This window comes from Nansenia antarctica, assembly GCF_963989245.1.
Source record: "Nansenia antarctica genome assembly, chromosome: 10".
In the NCBI taxonomy this organism is placed as follows: domain Eukaryota; kingdom Metazoa; phylum Chordata; class Actinopteri; order Argentiniformes; family Microstomatidae; genus Nansenia; species Nansenia antarctica.
Genome location: NC_137680.1, coordinates 6,795,051 through 6,815,050, shown reverse-complemented (window position 1 = coordinate 6,815,050; position 20,000 = coordinate 6,795,051). Strand labels below are relative to the sequence as shown.

At 46.5% G+C, this 20,000-nt stretch overlaps 2 protein-coding genes across 2 annotated transcripts in view; both read left to right on the top strand.

Moving 5' to 3' along the window:
* The window catches only part of fam189b (family with sequence similarity 189 member B), a gene marked incomplete at both ends in the record, with an annotated part of 6,670 nt that extends 6,359 nt beyond the window's left edge, over positions 1-311 (top strand). Inside the window, one exon of the mRNA XM_080540298.1 lies at positions 48-311. Coding sequence (XP_080396424.1) covers positions 48-311 — 264 coding nt within the window. The remainder of the gene's footprint in view (positions 1-47) is intronic.
* Positions 312-3,149: 2,838 nt separating this feature from the next.
* Positions 3,150-8,365, top strand: fdps (farnesyl diphosphate synthase (farnesyl pyrophosphate synthetase, dimethylallyltranstransferase, geranyltranstransferase)). Its single transcript, XM_080541384.1, has 10 exons — positions 3,150-3,173; positions 3,774-3,923; positions 4,069-4,209; positions 4,404-4,484; positions 5,365-5,487; positions 5,702-5,790; positions 5,968-6,040; positions 6,241-6,318; positions 6,735-6,869; positions 7,245-8,365. Exons 1-10 carry the CDS (start codon positions 3,171-3,173, stop codon positions 7,443-7,445), a joined length of 1,074 nt encoding a protein of 357 aa, XP_080397510.1. The 5' UTR covers positions 3,150-3,170; the 3' UTR covers positions 7,446-8,365.
* Positions 8,366-20,000: the final 11,635 nt, after the last annotated feature.

Here is a 20,000-nt window from a genome sequence, read left to right as displayed (position 1 = left end):
AGTCCTTAGTCTGTCGGTCTCATGTCTCTCTGTCTGTGTGTCACCAGATGTTGCGTAACTCCTGGGGGGCTAGCCGAGGAGGCCACCCCTACCCTCATCCTCCTCATCCTCATTACCGTGGACACCACCACTCCCATAGCGACAGCCGGCACAACCGTCATCATAGCGACCAGCCCACAGCGTTGGAGGGAATCCACCTGCGTAGCTGTGGAGACTTAAGCTCCTCCTCCTCGGCGTCACTACGACGACTACTGACGGCTAACCCGCCACACGGGTCATCGGGGGCTCTGTACTCTGAGTCAGCGCTGTGAGGAGGGGAGGAGAGAGAGAGGAGGAGGAGGGGGATGACAGGAGGATAGAGGGATGAGGGAGGCTGCCTCTGGAGGACTGTACACAGAGGAGTGAGGTGGGGGAGGCAGGGGTAAGGAGGGGGAGATAGTTACTAATGATAGAGTGAGGGGTTAGGAAAGAGGTATGCAGGTCTGGGGAGTGAGAGAGATAGCTGTTTTGTGCTTCCTTCCTCCTTTCATTCCTCTCCTCTCCTTGGAGCCGCCTGTGCACCTGGCCTTATTCAGTGGTGCTGTTTCCCACTCTGGACAATACTCTGTCATCAACCTTCAACGTTAACCTTGCCCTCAGGAGTAGGATCCTGGCCATAGGCCACTGGTCAGTTATGTGTGTTTCCCCTTCATGCTTAAGGTTAGGGACAGGGGGTAGAGTAAATCTGACTCTAGGTCTGTGTCCATGGACAACTTCTACCTGGAGGACCTTCCCTACTGCACATAGGCCTATCTGTCATCATCTCCACTTCACCACTCCTCCAGAAACTTCCGGAATCTCTCTCACTTTCCCCCCCAAGGAGACTGGAGGGACATGACTCACTCCCTCTGCACCGACCACATTCTCGTGCTTTATTCTGTATTATTATTATCCTGCCACCACCTTTTTGTACATTATTTTGTTTGCCACTTATCCAGAGTGACTCTCACATCGGGTGTTCATGGGATCCACCTTTTCGGCTTTCACTTGTGAAATGATTCACCTCCTTTCCCTACTTTGCCCAGATGATGGGCAGACTAAATATTCCATGTCAGATATACAGAGATAACACAGTGTACATATCGCCTGTATTTTCACAGCCTTCTCTCGCCGTCAGAGTATTTAATGGGTCTCGCAATTGAGATTATTTCAGTTTAAGTGGCTACTACTGAAAGTGACACTCCAAATGTGTCCAATTGTGACTAAAATGAACAAATGGCATGATCAACATGTATTTCTCTCGGTCCTCCATCTCCATGCTGCCTTTTAAAAGAAAGGTTCCCCTCAACAAAACTATCATCTACAGTACACCAGTTTTATGGCTTCGCTTTACCACACCCACACCCTCATCATTTGAAATGTATTTTTCTCTTTTCGGGATTATCTTGGAACACAATGGTTTGATTTGTATGCGTGCATGTTTTGCTACAACCCCCCCAAAAATTCACCCCAGAGCCTACAGGAGCCTTGTTCAAATACTGCACCTCCTCAACTTCCCTGTGTATCAAAAATCCTGCAAACTGACTGACTGTGTAACGTACTATTCCCTTCAAAAATGTCTTTATCTGCATGTATCTTCTTACTTTTCTCTACTTTTTAGGAGCTCTGTTCCTCTGAAAATGTGTTTGTGTATAGATAGAGATAAAGGGATGGGTCAATGTCGGGGTGCTCAGTCCAGAGCCATACTATGTATACAGAGTTCTGACAACTGCCCTTCATGTTTGCACCAAATCTTCCCATGACATTAACTTTCACCCAGAAAGCACCTGTCTTGGAACTTTCTGTGCCCAACATGGCGTCATTCTTAAACAGTCCAATTCTTAAACAGCGGTTGGCCAAACTCTGTATATTAATCTATAGTTCTGGTTGAACCACCCCTTGTTTTGTATGATAAACTGCACCTCAGTATGATTCTGAAAGCACTAAAGAGGCTCTTGCAATAAATGTACAGATGTGTTGTGGATAGATGTTAGGAATATCAGATATTGATGATGATAGTATATGGAGTTTCCTCAAGACTTGAGGGGGTATATGGCAATAGATAGGGGGTCCTGGGACTCCATTTGAACTACTGAGAGACCATGAACACTATGAGTCTGGCTGCCCTGGATACTGGACATTGATTGGACATGGAGTGTATTTATGTTGATAAACTGTATCCGGAGGATAGGACCGCAAAGCCGACTGACTTCAATCAAGTTGGACAAGAGCACTCACTTTAATTATGATATTAGCCCCATATCTGTAAAGATTTAACTTTTTGAATATACACATATTGTAACTGATTTAACATTCACAAACACATATACACACACACACTCACTCACTCACACACACACACACACACACACACACACACACACACACACACACACACACACACACACACACACACACACACACACACACACATACAGGCACGCACATACACAGAAGCACTGTGCTGTGTAGTGTTTAAAGTGGAGCTATCTAGTTTCTACCTCCTGTGTTGCACATTGAAGCGATATTTCAGAAGATGTATAATGGCTTGACGTGACAAGAGCCATTAAACTGAATAAACATATTATTATATTTAATAAGATACCTAATTACATTTTAAATTCGGTTCTAATGCAGGAACTTTTAATGCAAGTTATGTACTTCAACATATGAAATAAATTATACACGACTAAATTAAATTGGCCATATCTGTGTGTTTTACGTTATTCATACCGGTATAAGTATAGTAACGTATTGATTGATTAATAGACACTGTCTGGGACTATTGGTACTGAAAAAAAAAAACATTATCTAAACATCAGACAAGTCCCCCCATCTAAGCTCCACCTATACGCGGAATCTATTGGCCAGCCAGGCCGAAAGCCCCATCCTGGTTCGATGGCACTGGCCAATGACAATTGCCGATGTCATATGAAGCCTTGAGACCACACGCTACGCATCTTTTGCTAGGGCTGCTGGGAGTTGTAGTTCAGTAAACTATGCGATGAAATGAACTGCAACGTGACGTTGCATGACGTAAAACTACAATACGCATAGTAGGGGTGTTTTGTGGGCTGATACGCTTGTCTCCTGACAGGTATCCACAGTATCGAGAAGGGGCCAGTGTCACTGCCTTCCAGGACGAGACTATCATGGTAAGAATGACAACAGATATTGTAGATATTGTTGACAACAGATATATTGTACATAATAGACGCATAGACCGCAGTTGTTCCGTGAATGAGACATATTTGTAGCTAGCTTTCAGGCTGACAGGTTTAGCTAGCTGTTACTAGCTGGAGACTGCAGCATACCTTAGTTCTAGCCAAGGTAACTTGCTAATTATAGTATACCTTTAACCCTTTATCTATTAATAGACCTTGTTTATCTGAGGGTGTTTCTGATCAAGGTTAGCAGTGGTTGGGCAATCAGAGGTGGAGGGAAAGTTAGTTGACCAGCTAGTTAAATCACTTGTTCTCTCAAAAGACTGTCCTCTTGTGGAGCCCCTGACACTGATACTGGCTATGTCATGATGACAAATGAAATAATGCCAACCATTCTTGATCTATTTACTGTTTATAAACTAAAGATCTATTTTTTATTTTTATATTTTGGAATAGCAGAAGAACATGTTATCATGAAGTTCATGAACTAAACTTAATTACTGCTAACTCCTTCATCTTAACCTTTACCCACTTTTTGAAATCCTCCTATTATTGTGTCATCTAACTCACCTCCTCTCTCTGCCTCCTTAGTGTGACAGTGGTTGCAACGGGACCCACTCCCACGGGACAATGACAGACACACAGCTGTTTGATGCCCAGTTCGATGAGCTGGTGGCAGAGCTCACCGAGAAAGATATTATCGACCCTGTTCTCACCGATGCTCTCAACAGACTGAAAGAGGTACAGCTCCCTAGTGTGTGTGTGTGTGTGTGTGTGTGTGTGTGTGTGTGTGTGTGTGTGTGTGTGTCGAGGGAAGGGGAAAATACCTTTCTGGTACCTTTCTGCCATTTTAAAATACCTTTCTGCCTCTCTCTCTCTTTCCTAGGTGTTAGTGTACAACGCACCAGGAGGCAAGAGGAACCGTGGCCTGTCTGTGATTGGTTCTTTGAGGGAGTTTCTCCCTCCTGCTAAGCTGACTGAGGATACAGTGCGGCGGGCCCTGCTGGTGGGATGGTGCATTGAGTTGGTAAGAGCAGGGACCAATCAGGATTCAGCATTACACAACGTTTGTGTGTGCTGTGGTGGGGCTGTTCTCCCCCTTCTCCAGCTAACGAACACACACTCAACTGCTGTGAATTATCAATTAGCATTAGCATCAATTAGCACTTTATTGAGGTGTCACTATCTCTCGACAGTGAAGTGTCACTCTCTTCCTCTCAGCTTCAGGCATTCTTCCTGGTAGCTGATGATATCATGGATGCGTCAGTGACTCGAAGAGGACAGCCGTGCTGGTACAAGAAGGTGAGGCTGTCTGTGAGAGAGAGATAAATATAGAATCAGAATAGTATCAAATTATTTATTTTCATCTTGATTCTGAAAGAGCTCTATCTCCAATTTTCAAGGTGCCTTCCTTCATCTAAGATTAAATGGATTTGTGTGTCCTAAGCTATGGAGGGATGTAGAGGGATGTGGAGGGATGTAGAGGGATGTGAAGGGATGTAGAGGGATGTAGAGGGATGTGGAGGGATGTAGAGGGATGTAGAGGGATGTGGAGGGATGTAGAGGGGTGTAGAGGGATGTAGAGGGATGTAGAGGGATGTGGAGGGATGTAGAGAGATGTAGAGGGATGTGGAGGGATGTAGAGGGGTGTAGAGGGATGTAGAGGGATGTAGAGGGATGTGGAGGGATGTAGAGGGTTGTAGAGGGATGTGGAGGGATGTAGAGGGATGTGGAGGGATGTAGAGGGATGTAGAGGGATGTGGAGGGATGTAGAGGGATGTGGAGGGATGTAGAGGGATGTAGAGGGATGTGGAGGGATGTAGAGGGATGTAGAGGGATGTAGAGGGATGTGGAGGGATGTAGAGATATGTAGAGGGATGTAGAGGGATATGGAGGGATATGATTAAACACAAACATGTATTTTTCCATTAACTATTGTCTTTTTAAATGTTTTATCTATTTACTTCTTATATTTGCTTTTATTCATTGACATTGACATTTTCTTATGCTCCTCTTGCTGTATTTTTAAATAATGCATGTAAAGCACTTTGAATTGCCCCTGTTGTATGAAATGTGCTATACAAATAAACTTGCCTTGCCTTGCCTTGCCTAAGCTCAAAACATCATTCATGTGTGTAATGTTCTCTTCAATGTTCTGGTTCCTGTTCCTATTCTTTCTCAGGCGGAAGTGGGTCTGGATGCCATCAATGATGGGTTTCTCCTGGAGGGGGCGATATACAGACTACTGCGCAGACACTGCAGGGACCAGCCCTACTATGTACACCTACTAGAGCTCTTTACAGAGGTAACACTTCACACACACACACCAAGCCACTCTCTTACAGCCCCACTCCAATTTCTCACAGAAGCATACACAAGTTCACACAGACATACATACATTTAGATTTACACACACACACACACACACACACACACACACACACACACACACACACACACACACACACAGACACACACCTTGTAATGATAAGCCTGTTGACTGTCTTTCCCTATCTCAGACGTCTTTCCAGACAGAGTTGGGCCAGGCTCTAGATCTCATGACTGCTCCCCCTGGTCAGATAGACCTCAGCAGATTCACTATGGAGAGGTGAGAGAGGAAGAGAGGGAGAGGAGGGGGGTGGTTGATGTTGTGATGGGGGGTTTAGATAGTTGGGAAGGGGTGTTATCCCTCAGAGCAAAGGTTCAAAGTATCACTCAGAAAGACAGGATGAAGCCGGGCATCAGTCAACTCTTCTCTCTATCTCTCTATCTCTCCCTCGCTCAGGTATAAAGCAATAGTGAAGTACAAGACTGCCTTCTACTCCTTCTACCTCCCTGTCGCGGCGGCGATGTACATGGTGAGCGTGTGTTTATGTTTGGGTGGACCTTTATCCAAGGAGTCGACTATCCCATACATTATACATTACATTAAAGGGCTCATAACAGCTCATAGTACACAATAATAATAAAGTATACAACAAAATACCATTGCTATGTCACAATACGTAATATGCGTCAGTGGTAATGTGTGAGGCCCTACCATCTCCTGTCTCTGTAGGCAGGGATTGAGAACGAGGAGGAACACAACAATGCCAAACACATCCTACTGGAGATGGGGGAGTTCTTCCAGATTCAGGTGAAATAAGACACTCACAGTAATACCATAATATATCGGGTTTTTTGTGTTTACATTTCCAGGTTGTCTCTCTGGAATAAGTCAAATCGTGACGTTAGAATTATAAGGTTCTATCTCCATTTTTGTCAAAATTTAGTTTTTTACATAATCTGATCCATTAGGTGTTTATTAATGCCTGTGTGGTGTTACTTTTAAAAAGTTGCAATTTTTGAGTTAGTAATTCATAAAACACAAAGGTTCCATCTCACAAAACATAATGGAATGTAAAAACGTTGACGCTCAATATCTCTGAACTGCCCTAAACGGAGATAGAACCTTAGAATTCTAAGCTCACGAAATGTTAAAAAAAGGTAAGGCGTAACTGCCTGCACCACAAAGATGTGACCTCATGGTTTACAATGCTTCTCCGTTGCCAGGACGACTATCTGGATTGCTATGGTGACCCTGCGGTGACGGGGAAGATCGGCACAGACATCCAGGACAACAAGTGCAGCTGGCTGGTGGTGACCGCCCTAGGGGTCATGACCCCAGAACAAAGGGCCGAGCTGGAGGTGAGAGAATACATGTCAACAGGCCTTGTTTCCACAGCTCGGCCCAGTTACACATGTACAAGTAGACGTTTTGGATTGTCTTGAGAGAAAATAAATTAAAAGGGCAGCCCTTTCTTTCTTTTCCTTTTTTTTTCTGCGTGGGGAAGTCCCACTCATATTTTTCCATTTTATTGGACAGATATAGTGAAGACAGACAGGAAAGTAAGGAGGAGAAGAGAGAGAGGACATGTCAGCAGGGCATGGGGCCGGATTCGAACCCATGCCGACATGGGCATATGTGTGCACTGTAGACCGTGGTGCTAGACCACTGGACCACCCCAGGCCACATGGGCAGCCCTTTCTGATATATATTGTATGTTATTTTTCCTCCTGTAGTCGTGTTACGCCCGCCATGACGATGCCAGTGTGGAGAAGGTCAAAGCATTGTACAACACCCTGCAAATGCCAACCCTATACCATCAACACGAGGACGACAGTTACCAACGGTTACAGAAACTCATTGCGTGTCACGCCCGAAACCTTCCCCATGCCGTCTTCCTCAACTTCGCCAAGAAAATCTACAAGAGGAACAAGTGAAGACGATGTGGAGGGGGCGTAGTGAAACATGGCTAGGTTTGGTCCAGTTCCATTTCTGTCCCTACCTTCTTCTGCTAGTTCGAAGGGGACAGGGACAGGAATGGAACCGGGCCTTAGTTTAAGTGGCAGAGCTGAGAGTAAGGGAGAGATTAGTGTAGGGCGGTCTCAAGCCTGGTTCTCAAGGACCCCTGTATGCTGGTTTTGTTCCATCCAAACGACTTATGTAGATGTAGGATATAACAAGTCATCCAGAAGTCTGTATCATGTGATCAGTGTTGATAATATGATGTGAGTATGATGTCACCATTGTCAGCTGTCTGTCTTCTCTAGAATCCCATGGATTTGATGAGGACAGTAGTGACATAATAGTATATCTATCAGTAATCGAATCAATCAAAGCAATTGAATGGTAAATCAGAATGAACTAAATGTCTTTCAATTTCTCCTCTTGTCTGATTGTGGTAAAAGAGAGAAACACCTCTTTTTTTTTATCCCTTGCTGATCTAAAAACATAGGATAGGTTAAAGTATTTTTTGTTGTTGTCTCACATCAGAGCAAGATGGAGGAGAGGGAGCAAACTTGGAGATGAACCCTAATTCTATGTTCCCATGGAAAACCTCTGGTTTTACACATTGCCTCTGCAGTCAGCAGCTAATATAAATATTTGAATTCAGTTGATGAGGTATATTTCTGTGTGTGTCTATACGAGCTCAGATATATGTAAGGGGGAGGTAAAACCAGCAGACAGTGCAGCCTTCAAGGACACGGTCTGTGAACGAGACTACATCAAAATATTTGTTGTCTCTGTCTTTTAGTTGTATAGTTACGTCTGTAAATGTATTGCTGCAGAGAATGTAATCGTATTGCCTTTAATAAAGAAATGAAGCAGAAAGCAAACCCATTTTTACTGTAGTGTGCAAAGTAGTCTACATGAATGACTACAATGTAATGATAAAATGAAATAAATGATTTGTTCATTTAGCATTTCAATCACATGACTGTGAGACTAATGTTGGTCTCTGAAGAAGTCTGTTTGCATCTGTTTGAAGATAGTTTGCTATGAACTCATATATGACCTCACCTTGTGATCCCATATGACGATGACACAGAATATCAAAGAAATATAGGAATTATAGCGAATACGACATGAAACCACTATGCCTATTACAGATCAGAGGGAATCCCGTAGGCCTATAGAATATTCAATATCATTTGATTATTGCAGTGTGCCATATTTTTTCTGAAGGAAGGTGGAAGAGAGGGTTGAGGCAGCTCGTGAGCTTAGAATGATAAGGTTCTATCTCCGTTTAGAATTATAAGGTTCTATCTCCGTTTAGAATGATAAGGTTCTATCTCCGTTTAGAATGATAAGGTTCTATCTCCGTTTAGAATGATAAGGTTCTATCTCCGTTTAGGGTTCAGAGATATTGAGCGTCAAAGTTTTTACATTCCATTATGTTTTGTGAGATGGAACCTTTGTATTTTATTAATTACTAACTCAAAAATGTCAACATAAAAATAAATAATAATAAAAAACACTGACACAGGCATTAATAAACACCCAATGGATCAGATTATGTAAAAAAACTCAATTGACAAAAATGGAGATAGAACCTTATAATTCTAACGTCACGAGCTAGTGAATGAGGAGAGAGGGATGGAGATGGATGGTGAGGCAGCCGAGGGGTGTGGTCACGGTGGAGGAGAGGGAGAGGAGCGGATGACGGAGGATGAGGAGGTGGTCGCGAGAAGAGACGCTCTCGCTGTGACCCTCCGCGAGCGCTCGCACCCGTTGAGACGGATTCCTGCATCCTCATCTTCTCTCGAGCCCCGTCGATCGTGAGTCTAATTTTTTTTAACATCCATAGGCTACTATTTTTATGCTTTAATTTAAATTCTGTCTGTACGGATTGGCTATAGCCTCGGCTTTTAAGCCAATTTCAGCGATGCTCCGATCACATCTGCCCGTATCCGATAGAGATCACGCATTTTAATTGGTTTATGTTATTATTTATGTTATTGTTTACAACGACAACATTTCACTTAAAATATGATATGTGTAATCTAACAGTAATTGCGACATATCTTGTCATAGTAGCGGGGGTGGATGTAGATGGGCGATGCGGCTTGATACCCCCCCCCCCCCATCTCTCTCATTCTCTCTCTCTCTCTCTCTCTCTCTCTCTCTCTCTCTCTCTCTCTCTCTCTCTCTTTACCTCTATCTCTCTCATTCTCTCTCTTTACCTCTATCTCTCTCTCTGCTCTACTCACTGTCTCCATCAGTCCTTTTGGATCGATAAATCCGGGGTAAATACCGAGAATCGGCCTATTTCCAGCAGACGATGTGCTCTGCGGTTTAGTTGTGTTTTTTTTCTAACGGGCCATGTCCACCGCCACTCCACCAAGACAGGTTATAAGCGCTCTTATAGGTTGTAATGAGTAATGTATATGTTCGTATTGGCCTTTTCATGTGAAGGGCACTGTGGAGCGATATGAGCAGCGCATATAGCCTACGGTGGATGTGCTTTAAAAACAGACTGTGTTAGTCATTGCGCTGCCGATTTTTTTCTGCTCTAGTTGTGTCCGTGAATAGCCTATACAAGGCTTATGTTTGACTGTACAGAAAAATACGTTTTGTAACTAGAATTTAAATGCATGTGTAGGCCTAGTTCCTTCTCTTTCCTACTCCGTTAATTATATTTGCCGAGGGAGAGAGTGAGAGAGAGACTACTAGGCCTACAGTAAATCTCAATCAAGTAGAATGGCAGAATAGACTGGGATGCTGGATGACAGCAATAGATAATTAGTTGCCAATTTTTGCTCCAGATTTTCTCTGCTGACATTGAATTTAACAGTGTGTGTGTGTGTGTGTGTGTGTGTATGTGTGTGTGTCTGTGTTTGAGAGAGAGAAAGAATGTGGAGGAAGGGGGGGGGGGGGGAGAGGGGCAGAGAGGGATGGAGAAGAGAGGAGGGATGGTATTCCCAGCACTGAGGAGGTAATTATAAAGCAGAAAGCCCAATAGCGATAGAGGTATAATGAACAGGTCAGGGGATGATTTTAAACTTCAAAGATTCAATATGAAAATGAGTATAGAACAGGAACCATGTCCCTCGTGCTGTTAATAGAACACGGAACCTGATTATATCTCTATTGACTGTGTGTCTCTTTTGATGTTTCAGGATCTTGGGACCCAATCCAAGATGTGACCATCATGGCCAGTCACAGTTTGGATCTCTGCAGTCCTTAGATAGATAACCCAACCCGTATCTGTAGCATCAGAAATAATAGACTATTCCAAAAGTGCTATTCCCACAATGCATTCCTCTAGTCGCCCGTCTGTGCCACCAAGGGCTCGTCGCTTTGACATGAGCAGACGGACCACCAATACCACTGCGGAACCAAAGACATATGGTCCCGGTTTACGGAGGGAGGACAAAAACATGAACACCATCTCTGCCGCCTCCCCTCGACGGGTCACCAAAGGCCCCCCAGAGTCCTCCAGGGCCAGGGTGGGTGTCCAGGCTCGTGCCCCTGTGGTTCAGTCCAGGTTGGGCTTACAGAAACGAGGTCCCACCACCACCTCCTCCGCCACAGCCAAACCCAAACCGAAGAGTGTACGTGCACGAGTGGTATCAAACCTTGCTCCTCCTCCCCCTCCTCTTCCTCCACTTCCTCCTCTCCTCGACCCCAACTGTAACGAGCCGAGTCTGCCTTGTCTGTGCTGCGACGGCCACTCCCCGCAGGACAACAACAGTCTGTTCAATCACAACCACAACAATAACAACACTATCTCTATCAGACAACAGCTCCAACTCCAGCCCCCTCCACCTCCGCCACCCCTGAGACAGGAGGGGACAGGGGGCAAGGCCCAGGCCCAGACCAGCCCCTTACAGAAGCCCCAGACTCAGTCCACAGCCAGCCCCCCCGCTGCCCTGAAGGTGGAGGGCAAGAAGACCGAGGAGGAGAGCCTAAACGAGGACAAGAACAAGAAAGAGACGGAGGAGCAGGAAGAGGAGGAAGATAGTAGTGTGGATGTTGATATTGAAGTGGATGTCGATGAAGATGATGACGAGGCAGAGGGTGATGATGATGAAGATGAAGAGGACGATGACACATTGGTGCCCTCCTGCTGCGACTGTCCTCCCTCTCTCCTGGATTTCTCCCTCTCTTCCTCCACCTCTTCGTCCTCTACTTCCATCAGCTCCTGCTCTGATCTGGAGTCAGACTGCGCTGATCTCTCCATGTCTCTCTCCATGCTGGATCACTCTCTCACTCAAGCACCTGAATGCTACCCCGCCTCCAGATCGCCCCCCTCCCTGCCCCTCCATGTCCCTAACCACAACCCCCCTTCGGCCTCATATTCCCCCCCACCTGCCTGTTCCCCTGATGAGGGCTACCCCTCTGCCCCTGCCTCCCCCTCCTCTAACTACCTAGGAGACAAAGGTCAAATGGGACATTTAGGTTCAGGGGTCTCCAAAGTAGGCCTGATGGACTTCCTTGAATCAATGGGGGAGTTTGGGAAGATGGAACGCTTTAGCCAGGTGATCCAGGTGGCTCGCTGGGATATGGAGGGGGAGGATCCCCATGGTGATCTTCTGAAGGATCGACTGGATCACTTGGATCGACTAGAGAAGGTCAACAAGCAGGTGAAACTGTCCCACATCGCCAAGCTCCACGAGAAGGGACTGGATCTAGGAGATCTGGGAGAGGAGGATCTCTCTGATGTTCTGGATGAGATGGGGAACATTGATCTTCCATGGAAGCTGTATAAAGGCTGTGGAGGATCGTTGGGAGATTCCCAGGAGTTTTCCGATGCCGGGGTGGATCTCACCGCCCCCTCGGATTGCGACGAGCCCCTTGCTCCGGACTCTCTGACCCCGTCACCTGTGGAGCCTCCACCGAGACCCCCCAAACCTCCCACCCGTCATGCCAGCGTCAACTCTGACCTCCACACCTACATCAACATCAGCAGGGAAAGCCCGTCCGTCTCTCTCTCCACCTCTCCCACCCCGACATTCTCCACCTTCTCCCCAACCTCCTTATCACCCTCTTTCTCAACCTTCAGGTGTGAGAAACCCCTCCCGCCGTCCCCGCCCTCCATTCCCCCTCCTCCTCTCTCTCAGCCCATCCCTTACTTCACCCTCTACACCTCCCCTACTCCTCATCCCCTCCCCTCTCTCATACCCCCGATCCCTCCTCCACGGAGGCGACACCTCGCCCGTAAGGAGGCGCAGAGGCTCGCCGCCCTCCAAGCAGGATGCGAGAAGACCCCACTATCCCTCCCCGCTCCCACCTCACGTCCCCCTCCTCTTCCCCCTCCCCCTTCCATCTCTATCTCAACCTTCTGCCCCCCCCCTGCCGTGCCTCCCCCACCCTCCCTCCCTCCTCCTCCATCCTTCCACACCTTGGATGATGAGATTCGTAAGCTCCTGGTGCTAGCTGGGCTGACCCAGGCTGAGCTTCTCAAACTCAGCCCCGAGCTGGGAGTTTGTGTGGGGGAACTGGAGAACGAAGGAGAGGGGGACAACATTCACACCACCAGGCCTAGAGAGCCACAGGATAGAGGGATTAGTAAAAAAGACGAGAGGAAGAGGGAGGAGGAATGTGATATAGATGGGGTGGCTCTGGATGGATGGAGAGATGGAGGCAGGTTAGAGAAGGAGAGGAATAGAGGAATGGATATACTTGGAGAAGTAGAGGAGGATGAGGAAGAGAAAGAGGAGAGCAGGGATACATTCAGAACCACCTCCTTCACAGAGATGGCAAGGAGAAGGAAGAGAAACAGTGGGTATGGGGCTACTGTTAGCCTAGCATCTGACCCCTATTATAGCACTGGCCTTAGCAAAACTAACGAAACTAAAGCTAACAATATTAGCTTTGAGACTTTCAATTACTCCTCTGTGGTCTCCGAATCCCCTCCCCCTCCTCCCCCACGCCCCTTACCTCCCATCCCATCCCTCAAAGTTTCTACCCTCTATGCCAATTCATACAGGCCTGAGCGATTTGATTGGCTTATAGCATTCTCCCCCGATGGCGAAACGCCTCCCCTTCTGCCGCCCTTGGAAATGAGAAAATCTGATGTGGAAACCCCAAAGAAATCAACAACCTCGTCTGGGGGGTCGACTTCAGGGTCAGGTTCAAATGTGACCACCTTCAAGGAGCTGCGTAACCGCAGCAAACACAACTCCCCTCCCAACCAGATGTTAATCGCCCCCGATCCAGACCCCACGGTCATAACCCCTGACCCCGATTTTCTCTACAACCTCAAGTGGAGGAGAGAGAAGACGGACAGCGATGGCATCCAATGGGAGTACACCTCCCAGGCTCAGGCCGCTTTCCTGCAACCGCCTCCCCTCACTTCGTTAGCTGCATTTAGGGATTTGTTCCACAAATCTCACGATGATGTGATTGGACAACCTGAGCTGTGCCCAATGCAGAGGGTCGGATGCTCGGCCAGCGAGGGGAACCTGTGGATGAAGGGCAAAGAGATGGAAGAGTATGAAGAGAAGAAGAAGAAAGAGGAGGAGGTAGAGGAAGAGCTGGAGGTGAGAGGAAGAGCTGATGGAGGAAGAACCTTGGAGTCAAGAACTACAGGTGAGTTGGATGATACAGTTGGCTGGGGTTTGAATGGATGGACATTTTGACACAGTAGCCAACTCCATTTACTGAGGCCGCACATGATATCAAATAATTCAGGGAATGTTTCATCTTCTAACATGGGAAAGAGAGAGAGATGGAAAAATTAGATTATGGGACAGAGAGAGAAAGAGAGAGAGAGAGAGAGGGGCGAGTCAGGCTGTGTGAGGAAGAGAGAGATGGTGAAATCTGTCCAGCGTTTCCTGTGGTGCTGGTGTGATGTCATTGCTGCCTTATTCAATTATTCATCCATCTGCAGACCAGGGGGGGGGAACAATGGAGTGCCCATAAAGCTCTCTATCTCTCCCTCCCTCTCTCTACTACTCCCTCTCTGCTCTCTCAGACTCTCTTTCTACTTCTCCCTCTGTCTCGCTGTCTCTTTTCTCCCATCCTCTCTCCTCACTGTTTCTGTTTGTAAACCTCTGTCTTTCCATCCTTCTGTTTTGTACTCTCTCACTCTCTTCTTCTCTCCTAAATGTGGTGAGTCATTGGTTTATTTGTGCTGTCTTCCTGCTCGTCTCTCTCTGTGTCCTTGACCCCTCACACTCATCCTGTTTCTAGTCTCCTCTATAGTGTCTCTCATCTCCCTTCCAAGCTGTTCTCTCGTTCCTTCACTAGAGTATAGACGTTTATGTAGGTGTAGGCTAAACTCTTAGGTTAGATAATTGCTGTGAATCAGGGGAAGCAGATGGAAGTAGCAATTAGACAGTAATTAAAATTGGAAGACAGGCTTATCCTAATGCATGGAATGGAATGAGCCGAGGAATGGTATCAAACACGTGTCTTATACCCTTCTTTATTCCATTTCCATATATTACAATGAGCATGTCTTTCGATTTCTACCTCCACCATCTTCCCCTGCTGTGAAACCTTATTTGAATTACTCAGCAAACTAAATCATTCCGTTTTTTACAATAACATTAAATGCTCATCACAATGTGAATGTTCTTATTGAAGTGTTATACATGTATTATTCATATATTGTATGTCAATGTGTGCCGTGCCAGTAGTCAGCCAAGGAAGGGTTACTCACTGTCACAGCATCAGGGGTGTGTGTGTGTACACCTTTAAGAACCAAAGGGGTGGGTTTATGTCCATGAACAAATGGCAGAAAGTCAGGAAGTGAAAGTGTTCAGCTGCATTTGAAAAACAGATCAGCTCAAGTCAAACCAACCAAGGTATGGTGGCGGTTAACTCTTAATCTCAGGCACTATCATGGTTAAAATTGGCTTTAACGGAATGGACTGACTTTTAGTTTAGTGCTTATCTAAGGATCTCTACAAAAACAAGGCAGTGTCTGCAGGACAGGAACAGAACTCTGTAGACTGACTCAGCATAACTGTAACTGTACACTGAGTCACTGACACTAACACTGTACCCTACTGTACTGTCTACAGAGAGGGAGGGGGAGGAGGAAGTGATGAGGGGAAGGAAAAGGGAGAGGGGGAGAGGTGATATAGAGGTGATAGCAGCACCTGCTGTATTGTACACACTGACACTGCAAACACATTTATCCAATGACCAGTAGCCTCACACAAGCTTATACATACTGATGTTTCACACACCTTCAGTATGTGGAGTTGAGAGTGAATACAGAAAGTGAAACCAGGAGTCTGAACCATTGACAGGAAAAAATGCTTTGTTTTTTACAATACAGTTGAGGATATAATGGTTGAAATAATGGTGTTTTCAATAACACTTGGGTGCGAGTTTGTCTTCTATTCCTCGCTTCCCCCTTCCCGGCTTCCTTCTCAAACCCTTCAGAGGAAGAAGAATATCTTAAGGATCTTCGCCTTTTCTCTCTGATGCGTTTTGAGAAGGATGTGAGGAGAAAGGATGCAGGGAATAGTGGAAATATTATTGGAACGCAGCCAGCCAATGAGTGAGAGAGTAAAGGGTGTTTGTGTGTAAAAGAAGAACTATAAACAGAAGGTACCCAGACATGGATTTGAAGAGTGTTGAGTTCTCTCTGGGATGTAGGCTATTATGTCTCTACTCTTCTAACATTGTTAGTGCTTCAACTCTCGGTCATGTACTTCCCGCCTCCATTGACTTTCATGCACTGTGGGCATCTGTACTTTGTGCATCTATTTGGGACCAGAGTATTAGCCATGTTGTTGTTGTGAATATTGCATTATTGCATGTTGTGAGTTCTACTGGTTTACATTCATGGATGTGCATTCTTCTCTCAACGGACACTAACATTTTCTTCATCTCTCTCCTCTCCTCCCCATTTATTTGTGCCATCTGCTTTTTACTCCTCCTCTCCTTGTTCTTCTCATCCCTTCATCCCATCCAAACGTTTGCCTATGGTTCCGCTTTTCCCACTCCTCACCCCTCCCTGCTCGGCTGCACTTCTACCCCCCGCCCACCCCCTCCCACCTGCCACATACACCGCCCCCCCCCCAATCCCCAACCCCACACCCTTTTGGACAAGTAGTGTCCTCACCCCCACTCTCCCTTGCCTATACCCTATCCCGGCCCCCTCCCTACTTCCTCCATTCCAACCCCCCGCCCTTCCGCCCAGGCTACTGTGGCTCTCCTCCCCGGCCGCCCCCAAGGCCACACAGTCACGCGCCTCATAGAGAAACAGAGACCGGAGCCAGAGACCCTAACCACTACATTACCCAGCAGGCCACTCACCTTGACACTACACAGCCCTCTAACCACCACCCTAAAGAGCAGGCAACCTGCACCAACCCAAACACAGACCGAGATTCAGCTTACAGCTATGGAACTGATTCAAAGCTTGACACAGGCTCTGTATATCACTATGCTGACGATTCTATAAACGATGTAGGCGTAGACGGTGCGTATTGTTACGGAAAAGACTTTAAAAGCAACATAGACCGTGTGCATCTTTACGTGAATGATTCTAAGACCAAAGCAGACCTGGAGTATGGCTTTAGAACCGACTCCATCAGTAACTTTGATTCTCTCTATTGCACTGACTCTGGGAAACAGACACCCACACACACACACGACCTACACACATCCGTCAGTAGCAACACAACACACACACAAGGCTGCACCACCCCGTATAAAAACATCGACGTGATGACGACATACACCAACACCCGCACCGTTGGCTTGCTGGGGGGACATGCAGACACACACACAAGCACACTCGGCGGTGACATGGACTCATTGTACAACGGTAGCCCAGACCAGCGCTCACACACGTCCTCACGTCACCTAGACCAGAACAGCAACACAACAACCAAGGCCTGTAAAGACCTCCCTCCTCTACCTTCCTGGTACCTCTACCACCCGAAAAACTGCCCCCTGCACCGAGGTGCCCCTCCCCGCCTCTCCCCCATCGGGGCTCTCTCCCCTCCCCATCGGTCCGGAGCCCCGCCTCCGGGTCTGGACGGGTCAGGCCTCAGCTCACCCCTGTTCCCTCGCTCGCACACCCTTCCTGCCCTCGCTGCACCCCTCTACTACCCCTACCTCTACCCGCCGATACCCCCCAGACAGCCCCCCGCGCCCCCAAAACTCGTCCAGACTCCGCCGCTGCCTCGCGCGCTGAGTAAGAAGCTCTCCTTCTCTTTCTCTTTCTCTTTCTCTTTCTCTCTCTCTCTCTCTCTCTCTCTCTCTCTCTCTCTCTAACTCTTTAACATCCTGCTTGTCAGTCAGTCAGTCTGTCCATCTTTCTTCTTGTCTAGTCTGAAAACAACCCCAGCCTTTACCCTCTGATTGCTCCTGAGGGCAGGCTGGGCGGAGGCCCCGCCTGATACCAGCCTGTCCTCTTCTCTGGGGTAGCCGGGAAAGGGCAGGGTTCTTTTGAGACTGGCCATACCTCTGTCTATCAGTCTGTCTGTGTTGAAACAGACTCATTTGAATTTCATACACAACCTAACACAGCTTACACCTGCAGGTTCTTTTGAACAATGATAATAATGGCATCACTTTGAGTAGTATTATCACGCTTCTCTGTGCGTGCGTGTGTGTGTGTGTGTGTGTGTGTGTGTGTGTGTGCTTGTAATTTAGTGGCTAATGGCACAGGGCTAGAAAATAACACACTTATGTGCCTATATACGCCACATATAAATGCTGATTTCTGCATTTATATAACTAGTTATGTGACAAGGTCAAACTAAAGAATGTAATACTACTCACCGTATTGATACCTTCCTTATACGTGTGTGTGTGTGTGTGTGTGTGTGTGTGTGTTTGTGTGTGTGTGTGTCTGTGTGTCTCTGTCTGTGTGTCTCTGTCTGTCTGTCTGTCTCTGTCGGCCTGTCTCTGTCTGTCTGTCGGCCTGTCTCTGTCTGTTGGTCTGTCTCTCACCTGAGCCTCAAGGTTAATGCATGGCCAGTGTTCTGCTTCCCATGTACGTGTATACATGTCACCCTCAGAATGGGACCCTGTCTGTCACATACATACTGTATGTCTTTCCAGATATAGGCTAGATGATGGAAAAAGAAGAAATCTTGCCAGGATTTCATTACTGCTACTACTACCAGCTACTACTACAACATGCTTCTAATTGCCTACTACTACTACTACTACTACTACTACTACTACTACTACCACTACCACAACCACTACTAACACTCACAGTGGGATAACGGCATTCCTATTTCTCTCTTCCACGACATTGATGATATATGATGATTGATACTAGCTTAGGGAGGCTGTACATTACCTCTCCTCTCTCTCTGATTGGCTCCTCTCTCTGCCAATCTCAGCCGTTCGCAGCACCTCATTCGCCGGCTCTGAACAGAGAGAGAGGACCTCCTGGATGGGAGATGAAGGCGTGAAGGCACCTCTGACAGGTCCAGGGCTGTCCTCTCTGTACCTTCAGGAAAAAAGAGGTGTGCCAAACGAACCGTCATTTACTATACAGTTTCAGTACACACACACACACACAGTCATTGATTGAATTGATAGCAGTTGTTTTCATAATTTGTGTGTTTCTTCAAGGGTTTGTGTACTACTTTGTGTAACCTATAATCTCTGATTGTATCGTCTGATTGTCCCCCCAGTTCTAGTCAGTGCAGTCAGTGTGGCCGTGGAAGCCATTTTGGCCCAGTTCAGCACCTCCAGGACTCTGGTGCAGAAGGTCAGTCTCCGCCCCCCCTCCAAGAACCCCCCGCCCCCCCCATTGCCCTATTGACTTTCTGTATTAGATTCACTAAAATATCGAATTATACCCATAGAAGCCTTGGTTGTGTTCACCCTGGTTAAATTGAATGAAAGAAAAAAAAAGTTTTTTTTTCTGAGTGGGGCAGTCCTCATATTTAAGTAATATATAATATGTAATATATAATATGAATAAAACTCATATTTTTAATTTTTATTGACAGATACAGTAGAGATTTAGACAGGAAGGATGGGTGAGAGAGAAAGAGGAGGGATGACATGCAGGATATGTCCCCGGCCGGAATCGAACCGGGGACCCTGCGGTTACATGGTCAACGCTTAACCCGCTACGCCACCTAAGTGCCCCAAATTGAATGATCTTGACCACACCAGAGCAGTATAGCTGGAGGGAACGTCCAAGTAGTCTCATATTTAGGAACTTGTTTATAATAATCCATTAAAAAAACAATGGGATTACTTTTCCTCTCTCCTTCTCTTTCTCTGTTTCTCCATCCCTCCATCTCTATCAGTCTCTCTTAGTTAATCAGGTGCTAGAATACCCTTCAGATATCCTTCTCTTTTGCTCAGTAATCAAAACATAATATGTACTAACTTCATGTCCCCTTTCCTACTACCTCTCCTGAATCTGTCCTTTCACAATCTCCCAATTCTCATCATTCCCTCTTTCTGTCCATTTCCTCTTTCTCTCTGTTTCGCTGTTCTCCATGTCTTTGCACCTCCCTCCTGTCACCCACTTTCTGTCACTTCATCCTCTCCCATCCTCTCTTATCACCCAATCACCACACTATTTGTCTCTTTCTCCACACCTTCCC